At 52.4% G+C, this 20,238-nt stretch overlaps 1 protein-coding gene across 1 annotated transcript in view; it reads right to left on the minus strand.

Moving 5' to 3' along the window:
- The window catches only part of TBC1D10A (TBC1 domain family member 10A), a 30,422-nt gene extending 11,008 nt beyond the window's left edge, over positions 1–19,414 (minus strand). Inside the window, exons 1-2 of the mRNA XM_081037666.1 lie at positions 18,618–19,414; positions 767–866 (exon numbers count right to left, since the gene is read on the minus strand). Coding sequence (XP_080893792.1) covers positions 767–866; positions 18,618–18,937 — 420 coding nt within the window. The 5' untranslated portion in view covers positions 18,938–19,414. The remainder of the gene's footprint in view (positions 1–766; positions 867–18,617) is intronic.
- Between the last annotated feature and the right edge of the window lie 824 nt (positions 19,415–20,238).

Below are 20,238 nucleotides of genomic sequence, written 5' to 3' on the forward strand. Positions count from 1 at the left end.
ACGAGGCCAGGGGGTAGCTAGACCCTGCCAAGGTGGACAAGGGCATCCACACACACGAGTGGGGGGCAAGGACGTTCCTCCGGGCAATAGGGTTGGTGCCTAATGATAGCCCAACCAGCAAGGCCAACTGGGTGTTTTCATTGTTATGACTATTAAACTGTGAGGTTACTTTTATTTCTTTTTGCTTTGGCCAAGAGGCAAGAGGAAACTCATCAAATTAACCTAGAGGGTGAAGAAGTGCCCTTACTGTAGTGGTGAAGAGTATAGGCACTAAAATTAGACACCTGGATTCAAACTTTGATTGGGCAGGTCATCTGTGAAGTGGGGTGACTACCTCGGCCAACCTCACTGGGGGGCCTCAAAGGATAATCCACGTCCAGTGCCCAGCACACGACATGGCAAACGTTCAAGACATGTCAGCTATTATTAGTATTATAAAGTCCTCCCTGGTAGGCGATAAGCAGCAATAAGGACTTCTCCGAGGAGGGGGAGGAAAGCTGCCCAGGAGGGCTTTCGGCTCAGAGCAGCTTTGAAGTTTGACTCCAGGACAAAGTTTCCACGAGTCTGAAGTCATCAGACAGGACCAGGTGAAAGCTGGCCCTGCCGTCCGAACAGCTTCTGTTCCCACTTCAGAGCTGGTGGGGGCACACCTACGGCAACTGGCAGCTGGAGAAGGCCCTGCTCCTCCATGCTGAGGTACTTCCTCCCTCTTCCTCTTCCTCCCAGCGACCAACGCCCAGCCCAGGCCCAAGGTCAGGCCCCTCACCTTTTTGTGTTTCTTGGCCATCCACTTGTCCCAGTTGTTGAGCATGTCCAGCCACTTGGACTCCCTCTGCCTCAGCACCTCCAGCGGGACTTCCTCCAGCCTGCGGCAGAAGGCAGGGCCCATCAGAGGTGCCAAGAGAAGCAAAGGCCCTGGCTTAGGCCTCAGTCACCCGTCTGGTCAGGCCTCCTTTCTTCCCCCTGCCCTCCATCCCCGCCGTTCCCTTTGGGGCTGTTAACTCGTGAACACCCTAACACAGACGAGAGGAAACTCTGGCCCCCCTCGAAAGGCACAGGCCAGAGGAACAATCAGGTTCAAGTGCTCACTCCCTCGCTCAATGTGTCAAGGGGCTAAATGTCACCATGCCTCTCTGGGGCAGAGGCCCGAGTGCCTGCATCTGTGCGCCAAAGCAAAGCATTCCTGTCCTGGGTCTGTCTTGAGAAATAAACCTCTTCAGAGGGCCTACGTGCAAGGTGCAGAGTTGGATGAAAAAACTAGTCAAACAAGTACAGAAATAACATGCTCACCTCTTCACTCCAGCAAAACTAGTTACTCATAGTTTCCCCAATTACCCTCTGGCCCTTTTTCCCACCTTTCAAACTGTGCTCATGCCAGTCCCTTTGCCTGAACGCTCTCCAAGGTTTCTCCACCTACCAAAATCCCACACACACATCAAAGCCCCATCAAACACCACTCGCTACGTGTAGTAACTGAGCAGCTATCCCAGCGGGGTCAGCATTGTGCCAGGGCCAGGGCCTCCGGGCAGGCTGTGGGGAAGCACGCCTGTGACTGAACCAAGTCCTGGCCCTGAGGCGTTAACGTTCTACCAGCCCCGAACGCCCACTAGAGCTGGCGGGGCGAACAACTCAGAAGGGAGACCCACCCCAGGAAGGCCGCTGCGGCAGGCGGGGCAAGCATCCCTGGCTCTACCAGAGGGCACCTCTGAGTGGTTTCCTCTAAGGAGTGAGTCCCCAGGAATTCATGAGTTCATCTAACTCTGAGGGGCAAAGAGAAGGAGGAGACTAGCATTTGTCGGCTGGGTATTTACATACACTTTCCTATTTAGCCTACAGAGCAAAACTGGCAAAACAACAACAAAATGCATGTGTGTAACACTCTCCACACTCTCTCTCTTTAAAACATTATTTTGAAAGCAGTGGATTATGGATATTTTAAATTTCTTTTTTTGTACTTCTTTTGTTTTGTTTTCCGTTTTAAAAAGTATTTGATGGTACTAAGAGGTAGGCTATCCAGAGAGGGTATCTTCTTCAAACAGCAAATCAGTGGAAAAAACCAGACTCAAATCCATGTCTGCTCGAGCCAAGAGCCGCACTCAGTCCCGCCTGACCTCCCAGAGAGGAGCACAGGGTCAAAGGCACTGCGGCGGCTGGGAGGAGGCGCCCAGGGACAGGACACGGTGGGCCGAGGGCTTGGCCAGGCCTCAGTTCTGATTCTCTCTGTGCCGGAAGGAAACGCACTGCTGTGACTTTTACTGGTTGGAAGAGCAGAGGGAGGGGCCCTGGCAGAGTGGAGGCCTCTGTGAGGCCTCAGACACAAAAGGGCAGGTCCTCTTCTGTGCAATTTATCTGGAGGACTGCACAAGCCTGAAAGCAGCCTCAGAGCTGAACAACTGAGGGAAGACAGCCTGGGGCCAACCTGGTCCCCGGGACACACCCACACTGGTCTTGAACTTCTGACCCTCTCACCACCTAGAGGCCTAACCATGGATTGGGGACACTCCCTGTCCCTCTGTGAAAGGAGAAAAGCAGAGACCACACAGTTAGATCAGGTAATTTACAAAAGGACATGTATCTCCAGGCATCTCCCCATGTATCTCCCCAACCATCTGGGGAATAGAAACCCAAGAACCAGGAATCACAGGCCATGCTGCTTTTTACCACCTACGAAGCACTAGATGATACAAGTTAGGGGATGAGGCTTCTTGTGAACTAAACGAAAGGGAGTTCCCACACTGAGTCAGGGAAGTTCTGGCAGCTCTGGATATGGATCATATCTGATCCCATCCCCCCACTGAGCAGGTGAGAAAACTAAAGCTCATAGACGGCAAGGTTTTTGCCTGAGTTTCCAAAGAATTCCCTTGTTATTAACGTGCCCATTTGACACTTCCACTCTCAGGTCTTGTCTTTGTTGATAAGATCTGATTGCAGGGCCTCAGAGACAGCCATTCTCCCAAAGGCAGATACACAGGGAAACACATTCAAGTGTAGTGGGTTTTTCTTTCTTTCTTTTTTTCTTTCTTTCTTTTTTTAAATTGATGCCAGATAACAGCTTTGGCAGTTTCAAAGTCCCAACATCAAACCTCAAACCGGAATTTCAGTTGGGTACAAAACAAACAACCATATTTCCTGGATTCTAAGACACTACTGATTTTAAGTTACACCATCGATTTGACAAGATCTTCTCAGAAACATACAAAAAATCTACCACTACTTTAAATGTACATGGCGACTGCAAGATTCTGTTTTGATTTTTAAAGCCTTAAACTAGGAACATGTTGAGGAAATAAGGTCATTTGAATGGGCTTCTCCCTCCAACAGCAGTGGAGTTTCACCCACCTGGAGACGGTGGAAGGAAGACACGGAGGTCTGAATGTACCAGCACTGAGCCAATCACGTGCTCTCGGGTAGACTTTTCTTTGCGCACAGGATGTGCTCCTGAAGAGTTGTAGGTTATCCATTTTGTAAAACTCAGAAGGTTCACGTCTCCTTCAGGCTAGTCAGTCAGGACCTCAGAAGGCATCTGATCAGACTGCTATCTGATACAGGAATTCCTTTCCCTCTCTGAGCCTCAGTTTCCCTATAGGATTGGATGGCCTGCATTGTGAATTGACCTGCCAAGAATGCCCAGAAAGGAGTCATGAGATGAAGCTGAGGTCGGGTGTCTCTGCAAACAGCATGATGGTGTAGAGGCCCTGACAGTGGAAGGAGAGTACCAACCAGTTTCTAGTGACAAGGAAGGTGACAAAAAAGGCCAGCTTCAGGAACCAAATGGCCCGTGGGGGCCAAAAGAACCTAAGGAGAACAGTCTCCAGGGAACGGGCCTCATTATCTCCAGAGGAAGCCGCCCTATTGTTGAAATTTCTTACAGTTAAAAAACTTTCTTCCCCATGTAATGCCAAAATTTTCCTGATAACTTCTTACACCCCCTAGTAAGGCTGCACAATTCTCAGCCAGACCAGCCTCACACCAGGCATCCACGTGCTTATTTACCCCTTGTCACCCACCCATCCTAGCTGGATTGCCCCTTCTTCTCTCCTTTCCAGTCATAGTGACCCTTTCAAGGCCCAATATAACAATCAAACCCACAACTTCAACAATAACAGCAGCAATAATAGTTACCATTGGTATATCATTTACTATCTGCCAATTTCTTTCTAAATGCTTATATATATTATCTCACGTACATTTCATAACCCTACCACAATATCATACCGTTCTATTTTATAGAAGTAGAATGTAAGACTTAGGGTAAGTGTCTCATTCAAGGCCATGGAGATAGCAGTAAGTGACAGAGCTGGGACTCAAACCCAGGCCCGCCTGACTCCACAGCCCATGCTCCAGACCCTGAGAGTACAGCCCGCGGCCCCTACAGGTCACGCCCTACACCTGCCCAGATCTCATTAACTGGCTTCAAACCTGAAGACCTTCATCCTGACTTAGAACACCATTTCTCAAAGTTTTTAAGAGACCCACAGTAAGAAAATACCTTATACTGAGATTTTACACACGCACACACACGTGCGCGCGCACACACGTAACCAAAATGTATTTTATAAAATAATTTACTCTTACATGTATTCATGCACTTGGATCTTTTCGGTTCAATTATATATTATTCTATTCTATTTATTCTTTTTTTTTAATGCTGGTCACAATCCCCTAAAATTGATTTTCGCACTAATTCATGAATGAATCAAGGCATGAAGTCTGAAATCGAATACTCATTGCAACTTGCTCATATTGCTCAGCACTGCCCCTCCCTAACTGGATTGGGTCTTGAACTTCTGTAACCCCCACTGTGGGGGTTACCATGCACCCCACAGATGTTCAAGGTGCCTGCTGGCTTTCACCATGACATTACTTTCATCTGCATTGCATCAAGGGGTATAAGGCACTGCTATCTATAGCAATTATATTTGTGCCCCTAATCGCCTAGTAAGGTGAATCCCTCAGAGATGAATTACTATTTCCATTTGGCCCATGAGAAATTTGACCCAATTTGAGAGGTTGTATGACTTGGGCAAAGTCACAAAGCAAATAAATGGCAGACAGGGCTTCCCCTCTGCCCCAGTGACTCATGTGCTGCTTCTGGCTCCCCTGGGAAGGCTGTGGGGAAATCAGGCTGCTCTAAGATGATGCCATCGGGCTCTATCTCTGGCTCCAAGCCCCTGGAGACTGTCTAGCCGCCTCCTCCTCCAGTCTTCTGACTGACTCAATGAGTGAGCTGCCCATACCTAGCAATGCTCAGTGAGACCCATACGCTGAACGAGCACAGCGTGCAAGCACAACCTCAGTTAGAGACAGCAAGCCTGGGAAATGTGCCATTTGCCAGCCACCCCCTCCTGAGGGAGACAAAGGTGGGCAGTCAGGGAGCCCCCGATCCCAGATTCTGCCGGGCTCTCGGGCAGAGCTAGGCTTAGCTGTGCTGTGTCACGCCATGGCCCAAGGCAGCAGCGATATGCCACTGACTCCAAGCTCTGTAGGCTCCCAGTTTCCTAGTCTTCTCTCCAGACTCAGGGGCTGGGGGCTGCCAAGAGCTCAAAGGGACAAGACTGTTTCCCAAGGCTTCTGAGACGGCAGGTTGGGGCTCGCGCTCTCCTTGTCCTTCCAGCTGTCTGCTTTCTGCTCAACACACCTCAGTCAGGTAAGGTCCCGTGCCCACGACATGATGGTGGAAGGTAAACCTCAGCCCCAAGGAACCAGCCTAAGACCCTCTTCCAAGCTTCATGCTCCAAACCAGCCCAAAGGAAGAGAAACAGCCCTAGTAGAAAGCCCAAGGTCACAAACCACAGGACTGAACCTTCTCATTTCACCCACTGTGGAGGCCAGGTGAGGTATGGGGGACAGTGAACTGAGTGGGGACCCTGAAGCCTGCCAACCTAGCTTTTTATCCTAGATCCTCCACCTGGAAGACCATGGGCAAAATACTTGCCCTCCTTAAGTGTCCACTAACTTCGTCTTTACGTGGGACCATAACACACACCTCGCATTTTATAGGGCTGCTGTGAGGAATTAATGAACATAAGGGTTCAGTCTGCTGGGTGGCCAGAAAGGGTATGTGCAGCTCACCTCGCACTTTCACATCGGTTTTCTTATCTGACTGGTCCACATGCACAGCCACATACACATGAGGCAGGGCAGGATTATCCCCAATTTACCCATGAAGCATTTGAGGCCCCCAGAGGTTACTAATTTACTAATTTACTCAATGGCCCTCCGACTGTGACTCCTGGCTTCAGATCCCAGCTCTAGCACTTTACAGCCGTGTGAGAGGGGCAGGCTGCCCCCCTCTCTTAGCCTCCAGTTCCCCACCTGTAATATGGAGGCAATGCCACCTCCTCAGAGGGCAGCGGTAAAGCACACGACGCAATACATTTCCAGCACTGGCTGCGTACCAGCTCTGCCAAGCACTGCATAGGCACACAATTTCCCAAGGAAGCAACTTTTATTATCTCCATTTAATAGACAAGAAAACTAAAGCGAAGCATGGTTGAGTAATCTGCTCCAGGTTACACAGCCTGGAATGGAAACTGCCACCTGAGCACCAGATTTTCCAATAAAGGGCAATTGTCCCACGTGTAACACCACCTCAGCACCTGTCGCATTCCCTTCCCTCTTCTTCACCACCCAGTAGAGAACCACTTCCCTCTGTGCTGAGAAGAGCAGGAGCGAGCAACATGAAAATGTGGAAAATTGGGAAGTGGATGTGCAGGGAGAACACGGCCAATCACAGATCCAGGGACAGCAGAGTGGGGGAGCTCCCCTCTCCCGCCCAGAGCTGGAAAAAGAAGTGAGGATAAACAAAAAGCTGACCTACTTTGCACACTGGGTAACAACTTCTGGAGTTCATTAACCTAGGAGGTGGTAATGACTGAAAGTATAAATAGCTCTTATGCCAGCTCCGTAATAACTGATGATAGGAAACTGGAATGCAAGAGAGGGTGGGCTGGTGGTGAGCACACGAGCAACCGGTCAGGGCTGGGAGGCCTGTGAGATCACCAGTGAGTCCCCGCCCCACCGCCAGCCAGGGAGGCCGGCAGCCCAGAGGGTAACTGATCTGCCCGAGGCCACACTGTGAGCCGGGATGGAAAAGGAAGCTCCTCTGCAGCAGCCTGGCGCTCCCTCCTGCGGCTGGCAGCCCCTGGCTGGAGGTAGGGCAGTGTCCAGGCTCCCTGGGGGTGAGACATCTGCTGGCTTCACTCTCCCCGACTCCCAGTGCCAGCTAGTTCTGGGCCAGCCTCCCTTCCCATAAGGAGTTCCCTGGCTTTGCTCCTTCCAGCCCTGGGTCAGTAAACAATGGTAAACAGGTTCTCTCCACCCTTCACTGGCCTCGGTACCCTGGCCTCTGCCCAGCTCTCCACTCTGCTCAGCTCCACCCCGGAGATTCAAATGGAAGAAATGTTTCCTTTCGGCACCAGCCATGCTGGCTCCAAAATGCAAGGAATGCCCCTTCCCCACAGCTGGGGAGAGGCACCCATCACAGCAGAAGCCCCCAGGACAACTCTCCCTGACTACTGCAGAAAGGTATGGAGACTATTCTCAACCAAAGCCCCCACCCCTACCAGAAAGAGTAATGCTTGCAATTACCCCGCTGGCAACTGGGTCCTCAGCTCAGAATCTCACTGTGGGCAATCACGGTCACCCTGACTCGTGCAAAGCCCCCTCACGCATCCTTACCACACTGCTAGATCTTACTGATAGATCTTATCACATTAGTCTTGACTCACTGCTTACATAAGGTCCCTCTTCTGCTCAGACTCCTTCAAGGCTCCCTACCGCCCTCCTTGTCCAACAGAAACCTCAGGCCCTCCTATTCCCTCTAAACGTCCCTCTTTTGTCCTCAGCCCTATCTCCAGGGGCCCTCTTGCTCAGCTGCCCTCCCTCACCCCTAACCCCACTTGCCTTCCGAGGCCTCATTCAGAACTCCCTCTCAGCTTGACAAAGCCTTTCCTAACTACTCCAGGGACGGAACACAATCAACACCTCATTGCATTCCGTACACATCTCTCTAGAGCCTGTGTTCTAGGCCCTGCGTCTACAAAAATGAAAACATACAGTCCCTGCCCTTGAGGAGGTCAATCTGGCAGAGGAGACAGTTGGATGAGTAAATACCCAGCATACACAGAAGTGCTATCACAGAAGCATGGAGAAGGCGCTAGCAGACTGCAGGAAGCCCCCAGGGTCGGGGCAGGGGTGTTGAAGGAAAGCTTTAAAGGGGAGCTGACTTTTGAAATGGTCCTTAAGAGTGACAGGAAGTGGCCAGGGTGAGAAAGGAGAAAGGGCACACCAGGCAGAAGCTCCAGTCTGAGCAAGCACAAGTTAACAGAAAAGGGCCTGGCTTGTTTGGGGAATGTGACCCGTCCAGTGGAGCGGGAAAGCTTCTCCATCTGACTGTCCACTCTGCCGAGGCAGCATTCTACAAAGTCAGGGGCTCTGCCTAGCTCATTCTCTGCAGTGTGTCCTGGCCTAGAACAGGACCTGGAACCGAGCTGGTGCTCAATAAATGTGTGTAGACTTGATCCATTAGCTGTGTGACCTCAGGTACTCTGAGTTTATCCTTCCCCTGAGGGGGATGGGAATACTGTCCTCGACCTGCCGATCAGGTGGGTAAAGCACAGGAAGTGCTTGTTAAGGGCATGGTCTCTCTGGCCTGAGACCAGCTCTGGATCTTCCTGGAAGCCCAGCACAGGGCTGAGCATAGATGTGCTTCACGATGACCTTTTACAACATTATAATTCTAATATTCAATTAACATAACTGGCTGTCTGTTACGACACTTACCAGGCACTTGCTATGCACCAGACATGGAGCTCAGCACTTAATTTACATTATTTCATTTAATCCTGACAACAGGCCCACGAGCTAGGTCCTCTAATCAATCACTCTCCTTCTGCAGATGAAGAAACTCAGGTTCTCAGCAAGCCAGTAACTATCAGAGGTCCGGGGAGAGCAGAGGACAGCTTGGGCAGGTGAATCCAGGCCCTGCTCTGCTCCCACTCTGCCACTTGACTCCAGCACTGAATGCTGCCCACCAGGCTGGGTGGGCATAAGCTTTGCAGAGCTTGGAGCTTAGTGAACTCGAGCCACAAACTGTGTGATGCTTGGCAACTTTCACCTTTCTGGTGCTTGGTGTCAGTCTCTGTAAAATGGGGATTCCAATGATAACCACAAGGCACAGAATTAAATGAGGTGGTGTCAGTGAAAGCCTGGTCCCCGTGCAGGCTCTTCTGTGAAGTGGCACCCCCATGTGACTATGCTGGAGGGGTGACTCAGAGGCAGGACAGGAGGCCTAGGATGAAAGTCTACAAGGAACACAGGAGAATGGGGTAATTATAAAGCTGACTCTGACTCCTTCCCCTAGTGACTGCCACCACCCAGGAGGGCAGAGGCCCCAGGCAGCCTTGTGCTTGCATGCTTTGAATTGTATCTTTCCGGAGAGCCACCTGTGTTTTCACTTCTGCTTTATCTTCACAGATGAGGGAGAAGGCAGATCAGGGCCTTCAGAGTCAGGGTCACCTGAAGACTCTGTTCCAAATGACTCAATGAGAAAGTAACTGCTGGGGGGCTCCCCAACCTGCCCTGGCAGGCCAGAAAGCTCCAGACTGCAAGCTGAGTGGTGTGGCTCCTGTCTCACCCCCAGGCCCAACGGTGGGTAGGCAGCAGTGCCCATGAGGTAATCTGGATCTTCACATCCATGCTGCCTTGTTCTCCCACCTTTAGCCCAAAGGCCTGAGGTGAACCTCAGAGTATAATTCACTCAAATTATGAGAGCTCCCATGTACCATGGACCCCCTACTTTGAGGCAGACACTGTGCTGGCTGCTTTACCAATATCACCTCCCTTAATCCTCATAACAGCCCCTCTCCCCATGCCACCACCTAGCCCTTTACAGACTCAGAGAGATCACATAGCTAGAAAGTGACAGAGCCAAGACTTGAAGACCAGTCTGCTGGTGTCTTGAACGCAGGTTCTCCCAGGCCCAAATTTAGGTTCTTTTTTGTAAAACCAAGACAGGGAGGGAAGGGAAAAGCAGCATCCTCCCAAAGTGGCTGCCGAGAAGGATTGCTCCTGAACACACAGAGTCCAGGGCCAGAGTGCACTAAGGAGGAAGAAGTGTTCTCCACACTGTGTTCTCAAGCCCCCTCACTACCTACCTGCTTCTGCCTTGCCTTGGGGTACATGTGAAGGGCTGTGTGCGGACAACTGGGACAGAAAGTGTGTCACCCATCAGAATAACTCAACAACAACAAAACTCAAGAAGCCTACTTAGACAAGTGTAGACGTCTGGGGCTGAGCTGAAGCCCTAAGGATGGGACAGGGAGGGGAGGAGAGGCCAGCACGGTAGCCACCAGCTTTGGTAAAGGGAAAATTGGGAAGGAGGAGTCCTGGCTTCCAGGCCCAGTTCCTTCACTTGCTCAGCCTCGGTTTCCTTTTTTACAAAGAGGGTAAAATAAAACTTACCCTATTGACTTCCCGTTGCTCCTGTAAGGATGACTGCAAGGCAATGGGAATGAAAGCACTTTGCAGACCCAAGAACTACACAAATCACAGCCTCCTTTGATTTGATTACACTCCCAAAGCCATGAGGGCCACTGTCCTGCACAGAGTGGTCATCATGAGAGGAAGGGAGCGCGCTGGAGGCATTGGCCTCAAGGGGCTGTGCCGAGACAACACCTTGCACCTCATAAAAAAGCTCCTCAAAGCACTTTTCATAGACTCCAAGGTCGGTCTCAGAATGTTAGACGCAGATGAGCTCTTCAACACCATCCCATTAAAACTGCCGTAGTTTCCATCTGGGGGAAACTACAGCTTAGAAAGATTAAGCAACTTTCTCAAGGTCACACCGCAAGTTAGGGGCCCAGGGAGGCCCAGGACTCAGGTCTCCTGACCCCGTTCAGCAGTCTGTTTACATGAAGCTCCTAATCCAGTTATCTTATTTGATCCTCACAATCCTTTTATACACAGGCCATGCCTTTACCTGTTCGTAGAATGTCCGACTTCCCTGCTAGGCTCTAAGTTCTGGGCGGGCAGGACCAGGTCTACCCCTGAGCCTAGCACACAGCTGCACACATAGTAAGTGCTGGATGAAAAACAGGGGGCCTTAGCCCTAAGGTCAGGTGAGGAGGTGTGCCTAAGTTACACACCACAAAAGTCAGCGGAGGAGCTGGCACCCTTGTTCCTGTTTCACAGCACTTTACCACGACTAGCCTAAATTCACATTTCCAGCTAGACTCTCTCATCCCTGAGAAACAGTTGGTGGTGCCCCTAAGTGCTGAGGGGTTCGCCTTCTCATAAGCACTGGACTTGCTTCCACCCATCGCAGCTGAGGCACCAGCTTCAGGAACAGAATAAAGACTCAGGCCAGCCCTCAGCTACCATCTGCTCCCCCAGAACAGTGAATGCTGTGCCCAAAGCCCCAAGCCTACTCTCCCCAGCTGCACACCACCCTGTGGTAGGTTTTCCATGCCCTAAGACCTTACTGCTCTCTTCTTGCAGTCTTCCTTGCCATCCAATACGTTTACTGGGCAGAGACCACAAAGCTCAGTACCACTCACCCCACCCCCTCCCAACCAGGCCAGCTAACTCGCTCTCCTACTGAAAAGAGACAAAGAACCCGTTGATGTGCCCTAGGCATGCCAACCATGCCAGGCACCTTGGGGAGCCCAGGGCTGTGACAAAGCAGAGTCAGCAGCAGCCCACTGTCTACTTCAGAGGAAGGCCACAGCTGGCCTTCTCTCCCTGTGGTCAGAAGGCCCCGGGATGGGTTCTGGGAGACTCCCAGGCCACTTCAGCCTGTCCCAAGCCTTCCCAACTTGCTGTCAGTCCACGCAGCCAGTCAGACACCACGCCCTACTGATTTGCTGGCCTCTTCACCCTCGTAGCTCCAGACCTCCTCCAGGCCTCTCCATTGCCATTTTGGGCTATCCCAGACTCTTCCTGCTAGTCTCACGCCTGCTGTCTGGCTCCTCTTTAGGCCATTTTCCACGCCATCACCAGACTGACCTTGACGAAACACAGAAGGCCTCAGTGTGAATTCAAAGCCAGGCAGAGTCTGCCCAACCTACGTTCCCAGCCTACCCCTTGCTTCATATCACCCTCCTGCCTCCTGCTCCTCTTGTCACCTCTGCATACCCCATTTCTCAAACAGCTGGTTTCTGGGGGGACTTTGCACGTGGGTTCCCTCCCATCCAGCGGAATGCCTTTCCGTGCTCCTTCTGAGGCCTAGATCAAATGCCACTTCTTTTTTCTGGGGTCCTATAAGTGAAGCTGGCTGCTTCGTCCTATATATTCCCAGAGCAACCACACACATCAATTATAGCCTTTGTTGCTCAACATTGTAATGATTTGTGTGTGGTTCTGGTTTCCAGCCAGCCTAGGAAACCCTTGAGGGCAAAAAGACACAGATGTCTTGTTCACTTCTGTATCCTTTGTCCCAATCACAGGGGCTGGCAGCGTAGGTGCTCAATAAATGTTTGGTAAATAAGGTCACTGTAGATGGATAAACTGGCAAAAGTAAGCCTTGGCTTTCTCTCCCAGGCTCCTGAGTCTGCTGTCTACTTCCTTACCTGAAAAGCAGCAAAGAGCTAAACTGTGACAGCCTCTGAGGAGCTGGACAGGACATGGAATGGAGCAGGGTGGGGTGGGATAGCGAAGGGAAAGAGAAAGATGAAATAAAGCAAGTTCAAGTTGGCAGCGGCCCTAAAATCCTGGAGAGGGGGCTTCTAAGAAGGTGGAACATCAGGAGCATTGGTTTGTCAGTGGAGCAGCCAGGACAGTTTGCTCCCTGCCAGGGAGAGTCCCTGGGCCCAGGATAGCAACAGATTTGTCAGGGGCAGACAGATCAGCTAAAGGAGGCCTCCTCTCCCCCAGGTGTGGGGCCTGCAGGATAAAGAAAGTGATCAACTAGGGCACTGGCAATGGGCGGGCGTCGGCAGGGTTCTGCTATGGTGGGCAGTACATCCTGGCCTAGAGACTCAGCTGGCTTGGAATGAGGAAGAGGATGGGCAGTGCCATATAGCTGAAGTGGCAAGGGCCTGAGTCAGCAGATCTGGGATCTGGGATCTCTCTCTCTCTCTCTCCCTCTCCCTCTCTGCCTCTCTCTTTCCCTCCTTCCCTCCCTAACCTGGCTCCATTGTTAACTAACTGTGAGGCTTCTTCACACCTTGGATTCGTCACCTGTACACAGAGCAAAATCCCTCCCCTACCTATACAGAAACACTTCTTCCAAAAGGTACAGACAAGATATCAAATTCCCACGGCCATTATGCAGTAATTTGGGATGAAGAGCAATGGGGTATGGACTCTGGCTATAGTAGGGCTAGACCAGGCCTGATCTGGACATGCTTCCAGGGTCACCCCAAGGATCTTCCCTCACAGGGCCTTCTTGGACTTGGTTATCCATGGACTTTCACTGTACTGAGACCTGTCTTGCCCTCCACACTGGGATGGGGAGGTAGCCATGTTCCTGCTAACTCCTGCTCGAGGTGTGGGGGCCTCAGGGACTGGCGAGCACCTGGCACCCTGCCTGCTTCCACCTTAGCAAAGCTTAGTCACTGGATTCAGCATTGAGAAACAGGTTCTAGTCCCAGTTCTGCCATTGACTAGCCAGCAAACCTCAGGTTCTTTCTTCTCCGATCTTCAGAATGGTCATCTAAAGAATGGGGATAACCACACCTTTCAGAGGAAAGTGAGGGTTCACCACTGGTTAGAGTTCACTGCTGCCCTCAGGGGATGGACCTCACTGACACTCATCATCACAGCCAGAGATGGAGAGTAGAAAATGAAAAGGCAGGACCACTAGTTACTCGTCTTTAAGAGGGTGAAGAACATTCATTGGGCACCTACTATGTACCAGGCTCTTTTCAAATATCAGCTCATTTAAACCTCACAACAACCCTGCACAGTCAGTATTACCATAACCCTTTCATAGTGAGAAACAGGCTCAGAAAAGCGAAGCAACATGTCCAAGGTCATACAGACCACTGAGAGCTTGTGTGAGGAACAAACACACAGCACCTTCTTTCCTCCATCTCAGTGTAAACGGACTGGGTGGCTGGACGAGAGCCAGGCCTCACAGGCCCTCTGGAGGTCCTGTTTCAATGCAGATGCTGGGAGGACAAAACATCAAGCAGGCCCCACAATCTTATCACTTTCCCACAGCTTAGGATTTCTTAACAGGCGGACACACAGGCACCTTCCCAGGGCAGCAGTGGGTGAGCTGGCCCCCTCCTTCACCAAGTCAAGTCTTGTCTGAGGCACTAGAACACCCGCAGGGCCACCAAACCGGATTTACCTTTGAAGCTGGAGGAAGAGAAGGAGGAGAGAAAATGGAGGGCCTGTGGTCTAGAGTCACAGACCAGGGCCCCACATGTGCAGCTGCCTCCTTCCAGATGGGCCACCCAGGGACCATTCCACTGCCAGCTCCATGCGCTTTTGGGAACTAATCGTTCAAGAAAAGAGGATGCTCTGAGCTTATAAACTGGAGAAGGTGGTGGGAAGGCAAGGAGGCAGGCTCTGGCCTGCCAGGAGGGCCCTGGCCCTACCCCAGTAAAAACTGGCATAGACCAAACTCTAAGGATGCCAATTAAGCCAGTTCTACGGTTTCCAAAGTCATAGGGCTGCCATAGTTGGCAAAGTCATAGGGCTGGGCCATAGTGGAGGGCCCAGGGGACAGGGAAACTGAATCAGCAGAAGACAATACTACTGTTCCAGATGTTTCTCCCGAGGCCCAACGCAGATCCCTCTCTCCCCCGACAGGAAACCAACACCCACAGGATCCCAGAGAGCATAGCTCCTCACCTCACATGGCCTGCCACACTGAGCAGGCTGAAGTTGGGTGGGAAGCTGCAGCTCGGGCCAGGCCTGGTAATCACATGGGAACCGGAGAGGGAGGGCAGGGACCCACCTCTCTCGGGCCAGGAGACCTGGTATCTAACTGGTATCTAACTTCTTTCCCTTCCTAACCACCTCCTCTGTGCTGCAGAAGGAACACCCACCGCGCCAAACAGGTTTGCTCTTCCTATCCCCAAAGCGATAGGAATGGTAACATCTCTCCCTGTACCTTTTCCTGCTCAGGACACTTTTTTCTCCTCCTCTGGTCTTTCCTGGGCTTCAACAACCAGCTCAGTTCTCAGCTAAGCCACAGGAACTAGCATGGCCAGCACCCTTGTCTGTGCCCATGCCACCCAGGGTCCTTTGCTAGCTGGCTGCTTTCTTGCCTTTTCCCACTTACTGGCTAATGTTCAAGAGCAGGGAGTGACCATCTCAGTCCCACCAAAGGTTCCCTGCAGAGTAGGCTCAAAAGACAGACAAGGTGAAGAAGCAGAAAGGGCCTAGGGCTGGCAATCAGGAGTTCTGGGTTCAATTCCTGACGTTGCTCCTAATAGACTGAAGAAGTAAGGCTAATCACTTCAATCAGGTCTCAGTTTACCTATCTCTAAGATGATGGCCACTAAGGGCACTTTCAGCTTTCTGATTTGAAATGTCTGTCAGTAAATGTCATTCAGTAAATAAGTATTAATTGAGCATTTACTTTGCTGTAGGCCTGAGGACAAAAGGTGAACAAGTCTGGCCCCAGCCCTGAAGCTGATCAGTCTAATGAACTGGTAATGACGACACACTCTTAGCCCTGCTGGGCCGTCCCTGTTAGACTCCTCCACTTCTGAGGGAGTCAAAAGTGCTGAGCTAAGCCAGGGAAGGTGAGGCTGGGCCGCTTCCTGTGAGGAAACCTTCTGTTCTACTCTCCAGCACCTGATTTTCTGCTGGGACCATAGGCCATGTTAATGGATGGTGAAGGCAGTGGAAACTGTCCTGACCTGGGAGTCAGAAACCCTGGGTTCAAGTCTTGCTTCTGCTACTAATATGCTGTGTGATCTTAAGCCAGTTATTCTCCTCTCTGGGCCTCAGTTTCCTCATCTGTATAATAAGTAAGGGCTAAGCTGATCAATCTCTTAAGATCTCTTCCAGCTCAGCTCAGTCTTTGATTTTATAATCTTCTCATGCCAGATACCTAACAGTCACCTGAGAGGGTGGCCTCTGTCCTGCTTTATTCCCCATCCCCCAGCCCCTGGCAACTGCCAAAACTGACCGTCTTGAGACAATCTTTGGCCCAGTATGGCTGAAATGGACCTTTCATCTGGAGCCAGAGTCCCTGCCATCTCCACTGCAGCCATCAGTGCTAATGTTTCACTTCTCTGGGATAGCACATGGACTTCTAGACTTCGACCACGAGACTGGGTTCAGGGCAATCACCCTGAAACTTCCCATAACTTCCCCTCTCATGGTCATGGGCAGGGACTTACTTTTGGTTTTTTTGGAACCACAGTATAAACTAAGCAGAAGACAACAATGCTTTCAGATACCAGAGATTTTAGGTTGACCAACAGGGTCAAGAAAATGAGGCAGGGAGTGAGGAGGGGACCTGGGACCCCACCTCAGCCCCAGCGCTATGGACACCAGTGATGCAGAGGGTGTCCACGGCCTTTGTGGTTGGAGGGTGGGGAAGACAGATGTCTGGCGGCCTGGTTGGGGACTACAGCCAAAGGGAGGTGCTCTCACTGGGGCCTCTTTCTGTCCACAAATACCAGAAGTACGCCCTCATTTTTCTCCTCAATTTTCAGACCCTTAGAAGGAAAAGAAAGGAAACTAATGTTTTCTGGGCCACTACCTGTGCCAAGCACTGTGTGAGGCATCTTTGCATACCTGATCTCATTTAATCTCCACAGTAATCTTGGGAATAGGTGTTATTATTTCCCTTTAAAGTGAATAAACAGGCTCAGAGATTCAGCATCTTGCCCAAGGTCACACAGCCGGCAAGTGTGAGTTCTTCCTATATCTAGACTTCTTCCACTATATCACACTGCTCTGTACCCCGAGATCTAGTTAACTGCCTTATAAACAGGTAGTAGGAATTCTTACGTCCTAGAACTCACCAACAAATCTGAGCTCTTCCTTCCAAGAACCCACAAATGCAACTGGGAACTCCTTTCTCACTTCTCAACACCCGATCCCTCCCAGGGTTCTGGTGCCTGGTGACTACTCCTCAATTCACAAATATACCTTAAATCCCCTTTGGGTTCGCACAAGCTAATCTCTAGGGAATTTGACAACGCGTCAAGTCAGGATGAGGGATCAGAACAAGAGGTGCTCTCTGAGTGCTGGACTGGACTAGGCTTAGCGGTCGTGAGCACGGTCGTGAGCACGTGGGAAGAGGTCGAAGGACACAGATCCAGTAGGAATGAACTCTCCTTAAGGAAGGGGCCTGCATTTCTCCAAAGGAGGAGGAGGCCTGGTGAATATGAAGCTCTGAGACTGGGGACAATCCCGGAAGTGACCTTGATGGGGCTGCTGGTGTGGGCTGGGACTCTTACACTTCCCTAAGTCAGAAGAGGCGGGAGGAGCCTTGGGCAGTTACAACTGGTCAGAGAAGGGGAGGAAGGACCCTCTGGAGAAGGGTCACGGCTGAGTACTGTGGGGCCCCCCAGGTGATTGTGGGGGGCTATCCCGGTTGAAGCGGAGGCCCATCAGGAGGGAGGCTTCAGTCCTGTGCAGAGCACGGCTCGCCTGTGACAGGACAGCTGGGGTGGGAGCGGGGTCTGGAGTCCCTGTTTCCTGTGGGGACCAGCAGCCCACACATATGATCTCTGCGAGGACTGGGCTCAGGGGATTCTGTGCGGCAGAGCATGGCTGCCCACTTTCCCCGGCGTGGAGGGAAGGTGCCGTGCCGCTGCTCACGGTTCTCTGCCTGCTGAGGGCCTGGGTGCTCTGGGGGTAGGCGATGTCAACGCTGCGGTCTCCCCGCCGGCCCCCCCTCTCCAGTCTGGGCTTTGGGAAGGAGCCCGCACTTCCAGAGCATAGAAACAGCAGACAGCCTGCGCTGGAGCTGAGGCACTCTGGCCTTGTGGACACCGGGAAGGGGGAGTGTCTGCCCACCTGCTGCCAGTGACAGGCAGAAATCTGCCTTTGGAGGGGAGGGAGGCACTCTGTGGCCCTGCGATGTGGGGAAGGGGCTGTGGGTCCCGGCGGCTGACCAACATCCTCCGTCCGCCCAGAGGTGTGTCCTGAGGGGACGGTCAGTCTGTCCTGGAGTGGGGTGGGCACAGGACAGTCTGTCCCTCTGAAGCCTGCCTCGGGTGTCCCCGGGTGCGGGGCAGTGGGGTTCACGAGACAAGGGCGTCCGTGGGTCCTGGGGGGACGTACAGAGATCTGCCTGTTGGGGGAGGGGCAGCCGTCTGCGAGCCTGTCAGGAGGTGGCAAAGGCAATCGGCCCTGACGCCAGGGGGGCAGCAACGGTGTTGGAACAAGTGTCTGTGCCACGGCTGGGAGAGGGGCACTGTCGGTCGGCCTTTCCTGGGGGGCCACTGCGGGATGCATGGTGAGGGCAGAAGGAAGGTGGGTTGGGCCTGTGCGTCCCTCGGTCGGAAGCGGGCTCGCGGGCGAGGGGCAGGTCAGTCTGTCCGGGGGCGGTGGGGGGCAGGGGAGCGAAGGGGTCGGCCGTCTCTGGTTGGGCTGCGGGCAGGTCTGTCCGTCCTGAGGGCGCCGTCCACGTCGGGCCCTCCCCCGGCGGGTCCCACGCCCGGCCCCGGCCCCGGGCCCCGAGCCTCGGTGCTACTCACGCGCCCTCCGCGCCCTGCGAGCCCACGATGAAGCCGAACTTGTCGATGCGGCGCTCGGCGAAGCCGTTGGCCTCCGAGTCGGAGCCTAGAGAGCTGACCTCGTCGGTGGTTGCGGCGTCCGGACCCGGGGCCAGGCTCTCCCGGGTCCCAGACAGGCTTCCCCCGGCCGCGGGCGCGCGAGGCCCGTTCTGTCCAGGGCTCTTCGCCATCCCGGCCGCGCCCGCCGCCTCAGCTTCAGCGGCCACCTCAGCCACCTCAGCCGCCTCAGCCGCCCAGCCACCGCCGACGCCGCCGACGCCCCGCCCACTCGCCGTGCCCATTGGCAGCCGCAAGACTGGGGGCGGGACCCTAGGCCCTCCCGGGAGCTCCCCCCTACGCCCAATGGGCGCCGCGGACCCAGGGGCCCTCCCACCTTCCTCAGGATGGCGCCAACTGGCCCGACGTGGGGGGCGGGGCAGCCGTCACCCGGAGCCCTCCCCCCCAGGGCTGCCAATCACGAGAGCTCACCTGAAAGAGCTGCTCTGGCCTTTCCGGGTTAGCTCGAGCGGGCCTGTCACCTGCAACGCCAGGCAGGCAGAGGCGCAGGCGTCCGCCGGAGATTCCGCATGTTCCTCCTGAGCCGCTCCTCGCGAGACCCCAAGAACGTTGGCGGGGATTATTTCATCCATTCACTTATGAGGAGCTCTGAGGAGACTCCGGATGGTTCGGGAATTAGCCCAGGAACAGAGGCTTAAAGACCCAGGCTGACCTAGAAGTTCCTCAGACCTTCCCCGTCACCCCCCTTACCCCCACCCCCCACTCCCGCTTACTGCTTCTGGGGCTTTAAATTAGCTCGTGGGAGACCTAATTAATTAGAATAACCAACATTTATTGAGCTATGCACTGCCCCAAGTTCTACCTACTTGTAATCTTTTTCCTCCCAACAGGTTTGAAATATAATCAACATACCATAAAAATCACCCGTTTAAAGTTTGTAACTCAATGGTTTTAAGCATATTTATAGAGTTGTGCAACCATCACCATAATCTAATTTTGGAACATTCTCATCACCCCAAAAAGAAATTCCTATCCATTAGCAGTCACTCACCAACATTCCTCCCCCAGTCCCTGGCAACCGCTAATCTGCTTTCTGTCTCTACAGTTTGCCTTTTCTGGACATTTCATATAAAAGGAACCATATGATATGTGGCCTCTGTGTGTCTGGCTTATTTCAATTAGCATAGTGTTTTCAAGGTGCATTCATGTTGTAGCATATATCAATACTTCATTCCTTTTTATGATTGAATAATATTCCACTGTATGGAGAGACCACATTTTATTTATCCATTTGTCAGGGATGGTCATTTGGGTTGTTTCCACGTTGGGGCTATTTCCACATAGCAGCCAATGCTGCCATGAACATTCAGGTACAAGCATTTGTGTGGACATATATTTTAATTTCTCTTGTGTAAATACCTAGGAGTGGGAATTTCTGGGTCATATGGTAACTGTTTAAACCTTTTGAGGAACTGGCAAACTGTTTTCCAAATTGGTCACACCAACTCTTGTAATCTTTTAGCACAACAAGGTAGATACTATTACTAGCCTGATTTGAAGTCCGGTGCCTAGGATTCCAGAACTA

The sequence above is a fragment of the Rhinolophus hipposideros genome, assembly GCF_964194185.1.
Source record: "Rhinolophus hipposideros genome assembly, chromosome: 24".
NCBI classification, from domain to species: domain Eukaryota; kingdom Metazoa; phylum Chordata; class Mammalia; order Chiroptera; family Rhinolophidae; genus Rhinolophus; species Rhinolophus hipposideros.